This window comes from Leptopilina boulardi, unplaced genomic scaffold (assembly GCF_019393585.1).
Source record: "Leptopilina boulardi isolate dan_hultmark-lab unplaced genomic scaffold, ZJU_Lbou_2.1 LbouV2_249, whole genome shotgun sequence".
NCBI classification, from domain to species: Eukaryota; Metazoa; Arthropoda; class Insecta; order Hymenoptera; family Figitidae; genus Leptopilina; species Leptopilina boulardi.
The window spans coordinates 967719-981926 of NW_026137806.1; the positions used below are offsets into that span (position 1 = coordinate 967719).

The following is a 14208-nucleotide window of genomic DNA, read 5'->3' on the forward strand; positions in this document are numbered from 1 at the left end:
TTCAAAATTAAGATCACAAAAAAATAACTTATGCTGTTCTTTCTGTTTGACGACATATGACAAGTTTAATATAATAATTTTATATGGCCTATAGAAACTAATAAAATTATTATAATTACTGCTTATTTGTCAAAATGTAAAAATTACAAATAATTATATATACATTATAATTTGGTTTATTGTATATATCAAATGGCTGATCAAATCTAATCAATGTCGAGATACAGTTGAATGCATCAAATCCTTAGGGCCTTATAATTCCAAATAATCAGATTAATACAGACGAGTACTCGCGTATACACTATCGAGGAACAGTAATTGGTTAATTGAAATAGACCTTATCAATCTAACATCAAATATTTAATAAAATAAACAACCTTTTTTTTCTCGTAAAAATAACGATACATTTAAAAGAATCAAATTTGAATTTATATATTGGACTTCTGACAAAATATAAAATCGACTTTGAAAGAAAAAACGTGCTTTAAATCGTAAAGCTTTTTTTTTTGCCATTCGCAGCCACCTGAATCCAATGTAATCTATTTCATGTTAAACCTAATCCCAAAATCGTTACTGTCCTCAGTCCATTATTTGTTACTTTTTTGAACAAATAAAATCTCCATTTTTATCAAGGCAATTTTTTTTTTATATTCTTAAAATTATTTTTTCTACTTTTGCAGCTAATTTTTTTTTTTTTTTTTGATCTTATGACGTTACAATAAACTTCAATCGTGTATCGAAAAAAAAAACGAGAAGATTGCTTTAAAGAATTCAGTAAAGGCTTTCGGCAAGAAAATTGCTTTACACTGTGTGAAATTTCCCCCGAGGGAGTTCGTAAATTCTTATTCATATTCACAAAGCTGCTCGAGAGTAACATGAATCAAGTGCATGAAAAATCCATCGTGACGGGACCAACTGTGGCTTTTTCAAATATTCACACTTTTATGCAGTTTCTTTCATATATATAGGATAAATCTTGAAAACCAAAAATTCAATTTTAATTTTCATCATAAATCCATTAAACGTGGGCACATGCTCTTTTCATTGTTCAGTTACAAAGAAACGGAATATTAAAAATCAAAAAAATTTACATTAATTTTCTAAAATTATATTTTACATTAAAGTTGCGAGGTGAAGTAACGAGACGCCATTTTGAAAATTTAAACGTTCACAATTTTTTTTTTTTTTTTATTAAAAACAGTTGCAGATAAGAAAATCAATGAGGATTTTAGATGTTATTAAATCATCTTGAGTTGAGGTGCACTCAAGTAGAAATAGTGCTATTAAACGAACCTGTGAATTATTCATTTTCTTCTAAAGTCAGTGTGAGAATTGCATGAGTTCACAAACAAACATTCAGTGTACATATATGTGTGTGTGTGTGTGTGAAAACCAGCTGACCACGCAAAGCACTGATAATGTCATGAATAAGCTTTACAAATACCATGTAACAAAACTATAAAACGGACAGGTTCATATAAATAACTAATTATTAAAGTACTCTAGAGACAAAGTTTTATGTCGACGCTACTTTAAGTTCATGTTTATCCCATACATCTCTCTTTCATTAAAATAACGTTTTTTTTCTCTCTCGCATCCACCTCGTGATTTTGTCATTAAAATATAAATATTTATATTATTTATATTCATTTAAAAATTTAACATAAATAATTTTCACATTTGAACAATTTTATTGGAATGAAAAGATTTTTTTTAGGTATAAAATACATAGAAATTCATTTTGAGGTTAGGAAATTGGTTTTTCAGGTCAATTAAGTAATTTTTTTTTTTTTTTTTTATTTCATTTAGAGGAGAAAAATTTAAATGTCTTTGGCACCTAAAAGAGCTTTTAAGTAAGGCAGAGTGTGCAAAGGATCAAGGTCAGCTTATCTTTTATGAGTATAAGGGGTGTGAGAGGTGGTTTTCTTTATCTCGCTCAGTGGAGGCTCGAAACGCAGCGTACTTTTATAACGTTTATGTGCAAAGAGAGGAAAGATAGAGGGATGAAAGGTGTATTTGTGTGTATATATATATGTGTGTGTGTGTGTGAAGAGGTCGGAAGGGTGCCAGGCACAGAGACGCTCAATATCTACAGAGACTATCAAGCAGATTTTTTTTGCAGAAAAAAAAAACTTTGTTTGCCAACTCTCTTATTTGTCTTTCGTCCTCTTAGCACTTTTCTATAAGCATTTACATTGAAAAATAAAATGCCAAGGTATTTCAAGTAATCAATTATATTAATTTAATTTTTGATTCTAAAGACAATTCTATTGTTCATCATCATACATTCATAATAAGACAAGTGATAACTTTGTATGAAACAGACAACTGACAACTCTCTGACACACTTTATTATATTTAATATGATATATATATATATAAAGACAAGTGATGACTTTGTAAAAAATGGACAACTCTCTAGAAAATTCTTTTATAGTAAAAATTACTTTTTTTTAATGTAATTTGATTTCCAAACAATGACATTTGAAAGTTAGATATAATTGAGTTCATGTCATTTTGATTAATTTACGGATATTAATAGACTTTGTTCCTAATTTGTGAATTATTTTAGAAAATCGAAATAACAAATTGAAAAGAACAAAGGTTTCTATATCCGCAGTGCAGACTGCAGTGAATTACTTTCTATATATATATATATATATACATTATTTTTCCTTATTCTTTGTTTCTTTTAAATAAACGAGGAAAAACGAGCGAATTAAAAATAACTGTTTTATTATGATAATTATGTTTCCTGAATTATTACATTATTTTTTGTATAACTATATAGAATTTTTTCTTTAATTTCATATCTTAACAATAGATATATAATAATTTAAAAAAAAAAACTATAAAAATAACAATAATAATAATAAATTATAAAAAGTTATTTAGAATTAAAAATATTTATAATATAACTGAAAGAAATGATTTCTATTTTTTAATTTTCTTGTTAACTTTATACCGATATTCAAGATTAAATCATTCAAACTCTGCGCGTGATAAACTTTTAGAAACTTGAAGAAAATGTGAGCCATACAAAGTTTAATTCCCTAGTGCACCATTACCATTCCATAAATGTAAAATGTGCTCCCAAATCCTGACAATAAACACTAAAGTGTGTTAATAGCTGAATGAATATTCATTTTTATGATCGTGTCTCTTCATCTCTTTTTCTCTCTCTCTCTCTCTCTCTCTGTCTGCATCATATAGAGAAATAAAGTAAAATTTAAAAAAAAAATCTCTTTCATTTTTACAACTTTCGTAAAATTTTACAAAAAAAAAAAAAAAAATATATATAAACAATTCGAAAGACTAAACAATTTTTTTTTGTCTGTTTAATTATAACTTATATATTCATATAAGTTATTTTATATTAAATTTTCAAAATTAAATTAAAAAATGCATTTTTCTGTATTTTTTAATACATCTTCGCGCGGATATATATTGCAAATGAAAAAGTAAAAATTGACAATTATATGATTGCATAAAAGCCGATAGGGACTTGCGTCATTCCACTTTGAGCTTTTTATGTACATTATCCCTAATGGATATTGCAGGAATAATAGTTTCGGATTTTCATTGCCCCTATTTCTTATAAAAACGAATTCTATTTCTGTATATTGTATATGCAATAGGCATTTCCAATATTTCTCAATTTATATACATATATATATATATATATATATATATATATATATATATATATATATATATATATATATATATATATATTGTTACTATTAACATTTGTATATATTGTTTTTAAGGCTATGTAAAAATTATGAAAAATTTAATTAAATGTGAATAGAGGCGCAGCGGCAAAATATGGTACTAAATTTCACTGTGAAAAAAAATTTCCGAGTTTAAAAATTGAGACACACGCATCAGAAACAATTATTGAGATTTGTGTATAAGACAAAATATGAAAAAAAAGAACAAGAGTAAATATATTTTTTTTTAAAAACAAAGAATCATCTTTTAATACAAAAAATACAAAAAAGAAATCACGATTATATTTCGAAAAAAAGGACTGCCCTAGGGTGTGTCCTAATTACACTGTAGGAGCTTGGTTAAAATAAGAGTGGATATACACCTCGTGTATAATTCTTGAAAAGCGACGTCGTCCGTAATTAAGAGGGGTGATCTCTTTTTTTTTTGCATTATACTTTCAGTATGAGGCAACTTTCTTTTTCCCCCCCAAAAAAATGTTATTAATCTCATATATTTCTTAGTTAATTTCAATTAACAATTATAACAAAATAAACTCTTTAAATTTGAATCAGTCATATTTTACTGATTATCAGTAGAAATCTTTACTAATTGCCATAGCGAGAATTGAGCAACTGATAATTCGTAGAAATTTACTGATTCAATTAGTAAAATATGCGGCGGCAACAAAATCTACTGATTTAATAGTTAATTTTAAAGGTTATATTATATACAAATTACTGATTTTCATAAGTTATTTTCTATTGTTTGCATATTCACTAATTATATAAGTAAATTTGAAAAAATACTCTCTAAATCTGAATTAGTAAAAATGTTTACTAATTTGAATTAGTGACTCAATTTTTGCTTCTCAATTAGGAAAATTCTACTAATTATTAGTGACTTTTACTAATAATTAGTAAAATTTTACTACACTGTAAAACAAGAGGTATTAATTTAATATACTAACTTTAAGTACTAAATTGCATTTTGGTTCTATTTTAATACCTAAAATCGGTACTATTTTAGTACCTTCTTTTTACAGTGTAATTCAGAAGCAAAAAATGAGTCACTAATTCAAATTAGTAAACATTTTTACTAATTCAGATTTAGAGAGTAACTGAAAATTGAGTTAAAATGAAAAGTACTGATTAAATTAGTAAAATTTCCACTGATTCAGATTTAGAGAGAATAATAATAAAAATAAAAATAGAGAAAAATAAAAATTCATTTCTTTAATTATAGAAAGAATAAAAGAGATATGGTTGGCAAACTATTTCCGATATAGAGAAGGTGAAATAAGTTTCATTTCCCGTAGGATTTATAAAAAAGTTAAACAAGTACTGGAAGTTGAAAGCTGAGCATCCGCTGGTTTCATATATTTTATGAGAGAGCAATATTTTCCATTGGATTCACTTATTTAATTTTTATCATCATTTTTTCTTATATACAATATTTTATATCGAGAAATAGTTCAAAATTATCAAAAACTAGATCTATTTTGATATAATTAGAGAAAAGTTATAAATTTTGATAAAAAAGAAAGAAAAAAAAAAAAGTAATTGTCGCAGATATTTATTATCTAAGTGGGCAGGTGTTTGTTAACTTCTAATTAACTGTTCCCAGCCAGGAAGGAATCTTCAACTATATAATCGATAATGTGTACCTATTGTATTAATGAAAGAGTGATAACGAAGCTAGGGGCCAAACAAAAGCTGTTGATAAGGAAGACAAACATATATAGTATGGATGTTGAGATTCACTGATAGGGTATAAGGTTTCTGCTATGTATACAGCTCAATATACACTGAGAAAGTGGGCAATATCTCAATGGAATTGACCCTTGTCGTCATATATATATATATGCGAAGGTCTGTAAAGACATAGACTCTGGCACTGATGGGACCTAGTTGATCTAAATTAAAAGTAATAACAAACAAAATGAAGTCTTCGAGGTAATTCTCTTTTGGGAATAAACATTTTACCTTAATAACGTCCCCTGTGGCAAAAAACATATAGTTGTTAATGAGGGATGTATTGACTGAAAACTTCTTAATTGAACTTTTTAATAAGAATATATCACTAGGTAGGTTTAGGTTTGATTTTTATTTATATTATACATCTTTTTGAAGCGCATAAATATCCCACTCTCTTAATTTGAATCAGTGAAATTTCACTGGTGAAATAGCTAGAAGTCGGTTACTGAATCATTTAATGAAATTTTCACTGAAAATCAGTCATATATCACTGATTTCCAGTGAAAATTTTACTAAATGAATCAGTCTGTTTGTTTTACCCATTACCGATAATACAGATTGAGTGATTCATTTAGTGAAATTTTTACTGGAAATCAGTGATATATGACTGATTTTCAGTGAAAATTTCACTAAATGATTCAGTAACCGACTTCTAGCTATTTCACCAGTGAAATTTCACTGATTCAAATTAAGAGAGCATAAAAATCATAAGCTAGAATTTTTATTTTTATAAAAATTTTCTTTAGAAAATTTGAGATTTTTTTTTATACACTTCGTCCATGTAGATAAAAATTCCAATGAAGATATATTACTTGTTTTTTTTGAATTATAATTTTTTTTAGCCCCTTCCAGGAATACATTTCTTTCTGCCTGTGAAATGAAAGAAAATATCTATATATATAGTCACTGTTTTAAATCTCAAAAGTTTTTTTTTGTTTTTTTTTTTTTTTTACTCACTTGGTGAACATTTTAAAGTACAACATTCGGAACTTTTTTCACAATTTTGATTCAAAGGTGTACATGCGTCAATTTCTTTTGAGAGAAAAGACATGTAGAAAAATATAAAAAAGACAATAATTGAACGATACATTTATTATCTTCTTTTTGATACTGATTTAAAGAAAAAAAAAATTATTCCTATATATATATACTGTCTTTCAATATTTGAATAATGCCAAAAAGAGGAGTTTGTTTACAAAAATTAAGGAAAAAAATACGTTCTATTTATATTTTAATGCAAATATTGACACAACGGATGCAATAAACGATTATACAATGATAAAAGTAATAAAATTTTTGCCGAATAACATTACTGTTTATTGGGTAAAAATTAAAGAAAGTGAAAACTATAATAATTTGCGTTATTGCAATTTTTTCACAATTTATTAAAATAGTCAAATACATACAGAATTGAGGTAGATAGAAAGAAATATAATTTAAAGATAATAATTTAATTTTACTTCATGTTAAAATTAAATTTTCAAATAAATTGTAAAATTTTTTTTTTTTTTTCAAATATTTGCCATCCATTGGAGATGAAGTGACTGATCATAATACCATTAATCACATCTTTTTGACACTGTAAAATGAAATTCGAATCTTTTTTAAAAATTTAATATTAATATTGTTTGCAAAGTATCTCACTCTATTTTTTAATAATATAATTTTAATATTAATAATAATAATAAGAAATAAAACTTTTATAAAACTAAAAAATTATTTGATTAAAAAAGTGTATAGTCATTTAATAATAATAATTATTTTTGAAGTGAAATTATTTATAAAATAATATTTAAATAAATATTTACCTTTTCCACAACGTTTACTGCAACAATCTCTATTTTTGCGACATTTGCCATTTCTTTTGACACAGGCGAAAACTTCACCCGTGAGAAGTGACATGCATAAAAGCACAAAAATTGCTATTATCGAAAGATACATTTTTTTTTTTTTCTCTAACTTATTGCATATTGATCATCGGCTTATATACTCGATTTTACACCTTTTCTGATTAAAAAAAAAATAAATAAATAATAATGTAAGAGGAAAGTTATTAGAAGTAAAAAAAAAACTTATTTTTTTCCCGTTAAGTATTTATAGTAATAATAAATGATTTTAAAAACAAAAAATATTTGTCACCATTGACGTTATGTAGTGCGATTTCTGTTTCCTTGTATATTATATTTATATATAAAATGGGATTTATTTTTATTTTTTAAATAAATATTGCCATACGATTGACATTAAAACTTCGGATACAATAAATTTTCCTCTATATTTTTTTCCGATATTTATAAAAAAAAAAAAAATTCCTTTTAATACATAATATGTATTTATTTGTCAATTTATTTTTAAAAAACTTTATTTTTAAAAACATTTAATTTTAAAAATAATAAGAAATTTAATATTTATGTGTAAAAAATTTTCAACATTTCTAAAACATAAATTTAATTCTTATTTCTAAGAACTTCTACAATAATGAAATTTTATTATATCAGATTCATGGAAAGTTATTATTGTAATTAGTTCACTCCGGTTTTTGAATGTATATAAATCTCTCATTATTATGCAGATTATTATCAAATTTTGCGTTTACTAAGACGTCTTTTATATATATGTGACGCCGCACGAGAAAAGGTACCTATCACTGAAATAACATTAGGCTTAGTTTCCCGTGCACTGTACACGGAAAACTAAGCCTAATTTTATTTCGGGGATAGGTACCTTTTCTCGTGCGGCGTCACATATGTTTGAAAAAGAACACTAAGGGATTAAATTTGAGGTTTTAATATATATTTTTTTTATACGACATTTAAATATCTGATGATTTATATACATATATATACATATATATATAAAACAAGATTGTATAATTTAGAAATTATTTGATTTTAATCAAAAATTTTAGGTCAACCTTTTCGTCTGATTCGCAAAATAAAAATTTTTTTCTTTCTATTTCTATACCTCTTTTTAAAAAAATTAAAAAAATAAAATTTAACAATATTGAAAATAATAAATTTAATAAATAAACAAAAAAAAAATTAAGAATAATTGTCATTAATTTTGAAATATAAAAATTTTCAATTAATCTTATTAATGAAAAAAAGGGATTCAAGAATATAACAAACTGCTACCTATATGTTTTTTAACAATTATTGTCGATACAATTTTCTGGAATTAACTTGGCAACTAGCCATAGTTGAGGTCATGTTTTTAAAGGTGTATTTTGTAATAATAATATAATAATAATAATAATAATAATAATAATAATAATAATTTGCTTATAAGGCAATTACACTTGAAATTCACCCAAGAAAAAATTAAAAAACTCTTTTAACTCCTCATTGTTACATTTTATTGAAATGAAATATAAAAAAAACAATGTTCAACTTAAAAAATACAAATAAATATATCGCATAGTTCGCAAAAAATATATTTATAAATAAAACTTTTTCATTACTACAATTCGTCAATTTTTAATAATAATAATTTTAAAAAAACAATTAAAAAAAAAATGTTTCTTTATTTTAAATAAAAATACAAATTACAATTTATTTTTGTATTTTTCATTAAAGAGGTAAACATTTTTACATGTATATATATATATATATACATATAAATAAAAGGAATAAGAAGAGGGCAGAGATAAATTTTTATTGTCGACTCTCCAGAGTGTAGCAAAAATAAGAGGACACGACTCTAGAATGTCCCTTGGACAGGAAAAATAAAATGGATTTTAAGAAAGGAAAAAAAAAAGTTAGAAAAAAGTAACATCTTACTTTTTGTTAAATTACAGAAACGTTCGTGACTAAGGGATAAACTTCTCCTCTTCCGCAGTGGATTCGGCCTGTTTTGGTCAGACATTCAAATAGACATACAACCGCATAAAAAGCAGAGACTACTTGTACAGTAGACATGTACCGGATTTAGTCAGACGTTACAGATACTTTATGCAGAATTATATTATTTATATAATATCATACAATATTATATTATTATATAATATTATATAATATTATATAATTATATACTTTTATAATTTTATAATTTTATAATTTTACAATTTTATAATTTTATAATTATATATAAAATGGTATTATTTCAATTCGAATATAAAATTATTAATTGGACAAAACTACACGGAAAAAAAGAAAATGTAATTTTTACTACTTTCAGAGTAAAACGAGAACTGTCCGAAGTTTCTGCGCATCTCTGTCAACTTTTACTCCAAAAATAGTAAAATTTACACCAAAAATAGTAAAAATTACTACGGAACAGTAAAATTTACTACAAAAATAGTCAATTTTACTATTTTTGGAGTAAAAATTGCCAGAGATGCGCAGAAACTTCGGACAGTGCCCGTTTTACTCATGAAAGTAGTAAAAATTAAATTTTCTTTTTTTCAGTGTAGAAATAGATATACCACTATAGAATTGATTTATTTATAAATTAATATAACCTTTAAGTGTTAATTAATTAATTATAACTGATTTCATTGTTAATTTAATCCTATTATAATTAATTATTTACGCCAATATCTGCTAATGATTATTTCTTGCAATTAAATGCAATTAATTTATACAATTCCCTATATATATATATATATATTTATTTATTTATTTATTTTATATATATAAAATTGAAATGAAACAATTCACGAATAAATTGACAGGAAAAATTTGCTCGAGGCTCATGAAATTCAACTATATATTATTTGTTTTAAAAAGTTGTCGAAAAAAAAAATGTATAGCAATTTATTTACAAGTGACTTGATTTCAAAAGATTATTTCAAATATTGAATAAAATTGCTAAAAAAAAACATGTGAATGCATCAAAATCTCTTTGAAGAAAAAATAAATTAATTAACTAATCCTTTTTTTTTGTAGTCTATATAAAAACGGATTCTGAAATAAAATCCAATAGAAAAAAATCAAATTTCATCATATACAAAACTCCTAACTTTGAAATGTTGAATTTGACCCGCTTTCCCCCCAATGTTGGAAACTTGAGTGCGACTCAAACGTAAACTTTTGATGCTTTACATTCATCCACATTTCATGTTGTAGTGACACTCATGTGTGGACCTTGTAAATGTAAAACAACATTTTATGTCGAAAAACATATATATATATATATATATATATATATGAATAAAGTAATGTCAGCACCAAAATCGGAATTCATTTTTTTTTTCTCAAAATAACAGTTTTAATTTATAATTACCAAAAATTTTAATGATTATAAATATTATATGCAATAATTTTTTCAAATAAATTTTATCAAGAAAAAAGAGAATTTGAAATATCCTATACCAGTTGGTTAGGAAAAAAAATTCAAGTACCATGAAAATTACTTCCCTTTGAATGGGTTTAATTAAAAACCGAAATAGTTTTCATTTTTGAAAAAGCGTCAACTTGTCTGCAGACAATTTTCTGTTGGCAAGTGAACACGTCAAACATTGATTATACGCCCACTGAAGCTTTTTATGGAGGTAAAATACATTGAGGCATAAAAAAAATATGGTTGAAATAAAAAAAGAATATAATAACATAAATATTATATTAGTGTTCAGTAAATTAATAAACAGTAAAGAATTATAAATAAATGAAAAACAAATTTATTTTTTCTTTTCATCAAAAATTTTTTTCCTATTTAAATTTATATATAATGTGAATTTAAAATAAAATAAAGTTGGTTTTTTTTTTTTTTAAATTTTCTATCTTCTTGCATGAATTTTACATTGTGTAAAAAGTTTTCAAAGAATAAATTTTCCAAGTCATTTATTCTACTGTATAAAATTCATCTATGATAAATTTTCGTTAAGAGAATTCTCAACAGTGAAATTCTTATTACCTTTTGCGGCGAGATGATCTTTTGTTTAGTTTCTCGTTTATCTTCTAAGTATACTTTCTTTTAGAAGTTTTTCATCATTTTTAAAATATTTTTTAAGTTGCAGTTTTCATTATACACTATATATATATATATGTGTATTCAATACCTATTCTGAAAGTCCATGAGAAAAAAAACAATAACTATATTTTCTTAAACTTTTTTTTAATTGGTATAAGTTATAATTATATAAAAGTTTGTAATATTATTGCAATTGTTAAAATTTAATAAATCAAATACTATATGATGTAACTTAAGTAAAATATTAATGAAATCATAATGTCCTCTAAAGAGCTATAGTACATCAATTTATGTCAACTGGTCTCATGAGATTGTATTTACGTGAAGCGTATTATAGATTAAAGTTTACGAAGAAATTTTTTACACTCTTTGGAATAATAAAACTTTTTTTTGTCAATAATCTTGCGTGATAACCTTAACTTCTTTTGTTCAACGCGGTATTAACTATAATCGTTAAAGTATATTATAAAAGTATCAAAATTACTCTCCAAAGAATATTGTAAAAATTTTAACTAATTTGAATTTATGACTCACTTTTTTGCTATATTAGTTAAATTTTCTTTTACTATCAAAATTAGTATTTAACTAACTCAAAAGCAAAAAGTGAGTGACTAATTTCAATTACTTAAAATTCATTGGAGAATTGTTAATTTTTATAATAAAAATAATTAATTTTTTTTTAAGTTTAAACTTTTTTTAAATGATTAATATTACTGAAGAAATAAAAATATGTATTCTTTTTAATAATGTACTTTTTTTTTTTTAGGAAATTTACTTTATATCAAAATACTTAAATATCGAAATATACATAAATAAATAATCAATTTTAAATTTTGGCGCTATCGTTTTAGTTCATGATGGTGGTGCTGCTGTGTTCTCATAAGTTATTTCAAATTATTTACTAATTGTATTTTAGAATTTTAAAATAAAAATATATTTTAAAATTACTTTTAACATTGGAAATTAGTTGAAAAATATATCATTTATATGTTTGCAAAATTTTAAATCGATGAATGGTCCGATAAGAGAGTTATTAACAAAGTTACAAAAATTAATTCATAATTTCAGTCAGTCAATATTAGTAGAACTTTGCCTAGGGCTAATTATTTAAATGAATCAATAATGAAGAAAGAAAAAAATTTATTTATTTATTTTTTATTTATTTATCTCATTCACTAAAATTAAATAATAATAAAAAAAAATTAAGATTTCATTTTAGACAATTGAAGACGAATAAATTTTTTCCCCTGAGGAAATTCTTTATGTTTTTATGTGATAAGAAAATAATCTCAATTTTTCAGTTCCAACAAATTTTCACCTGGAACAGCGATATGTTTCACTAAAGTAGCAAAAATTTTCGCTATTCTAGAGATTGCTGTTCTAGATAAAGATTTTTTTTCCGCGTGTAGAAAATTTAAATTGTTAAAATTTTTGACATAATTGCGCCAATCTAAATATTTTTCGAACGTTCTATAGAGATATCTATCAGAAATTAGAATATATCATATAATATCCGCATATGTCTCTAGACATTCCTAGGATGGGGAAAAAGAAACAATTTTTTTTTTTTTTTACCTAGTTTGATGCCGGTATCAGGGGGGCCCGGGGCCCCTAGGGCTGGCCGTACGAAGAAGCAGCATAATGTGACGAGAGCGCAAAGCACCCAAATAAGGTTCGCGATGCAGGTGCTCGTCGACGATTTTCGTTGCATTTCTCTTCGTCCCGACCCCTCCCGGTCAGGCACCAACTCTCAGGGCGCCTTTTTTCTCTTCCTATCACATTTCTCCCCGTCACTTTTTTTGTAATCGATGACGCGGCACGTACCGCATTATTATATCGCACCTGCAGGAAAAACGGTTGGCAACTGCCCCCCGACACCTGCCCCTATATATATATATATATATATATATAAATATAGTAACTCTCAATGTATGAGAAGGGGTTTGGGGGAGGGAGGTAACAAAACTCAACGCGGGTACCAGTGACCGACGGTGAAAAAAAAACACCACTAATCCCACTGCTGGCCACGCACACGGCCAAGGACCGACTCGTCTTGCACTAGCTGCCGGCTCTTTTGGGGGCGCATAAGGTCCAGGCACGAACAGCACTACGACGCACAACAACCCCCCACCCTCTCCCTAGCTCCTGTTTGTGGGTTACCGACGTCGCGACGCCGAAGCGCCGGCGCGCTTTTACGACCCCTACCGCACGTCGACCTCCCCAACGACCCGAACTCTCTCGACTTCCCTCTGAGTCATTCTCCGCACATGTGATGCGATCTATATGACTCCAAGAACCAAATGGTTTTCCTGCCACGAAACATTGCGACGACGCCTAGACCTGATGCACGATATATATATTATGGCTCGCAGGTATATTTCGTGATGTTAAAGGAGTTCGTGACCAACGGAATGATAATAACAATCAAAAGTATTTTACTCTGACTATAACACTGTTTTGTTGTACAATTCGCTTTTTTATTTGCTTCAATGAAAAAAAAAAGTTTTTGTCCTTGCAACAAAATCTTTTGACAATTTTGGTTCTTGTAATCAAATATTGGTTTGCTGAATCAGTCAAACATTTGATTAGGCCAACAAAATTATTTGGTTGCGAACATTTAAATTTCAACCAAAAAATTAGTTTTAACGAAAACACCCAGATATCACGGAAGCTGGCAGCAACCTTGCAACCTTTTTCATGGTTATGGTTGCCGTTTTGGTGGTAATAAGGGTCTTCCTCTACTCTGATCAGAGTGTCAATTTTTTTCTACACTTTTAGGGGTATTTTGTGCAAGAAAATGCAATAAAATAGTCCGCCTAAGAAAAATTGA

At 26.1% G+C, this 14208-nt stretch overlaps 1 protein-coding gene and 2 long non-coding RNA genes across 12 annotated transcripts in view; all 3 read right to left on the reverse strand.

Moving 5' to 3' along the window:
• Window positions 1–13570, reverse strand: part of LOC127280686 (uncharacterized) — a 33813-nt gene extending 20243 nt beyond the window's left edge. For 4 of the 10 annotated variants that reach the window (XM_051303868.1, XM_051303874.1, XM_051303873.1 and 1 more), the window contains exon 1: window positions 12954–13566. In XM_051303868.1, the coding sequence (XP_051159825.1) occupies window positions 12954–13089 (136 nt within the window). In that variant the 5' untranslated portion in view covers window positions 13090–13566. Of the gene's footprint in view, window positions 1–12953 lie in introns of all 10 variants that reach the window. The other 6 variants (XM_051303865.1, XM_051303864.1, XM_051303867.1 and 3 more) reach the window with 6 other exon arrangements.
• Window positions 5799–6568, reverse strand: LOC127280688 (uncharacterized). Its single transcript, XR_007842861.1, has 2 exons — window positions 6426–6568; window positions 5799–6338 (listed from the first exon to the last, which is right to left on the reverse strand). It is a non-coding gene; the product is annotated as an uncharacterized LOC127280688 (long non-coding RNA).
• On the reverse strand, window positions 6824–7414 carry LOC127280689 (uncharacterized). Its single transcript, XR_007842862.1, has 2 exons — window positions 7277–7414; window positions 6824–7047 (listed from the first exon to the last, which is right to left on the reverse strand). It is a non-coding gene; the product is annotated as an uncharacterized LOC127280689 (long non-coding RNA).
• Window positions 13571–14208: the final 638 nt, after the last annotated feature.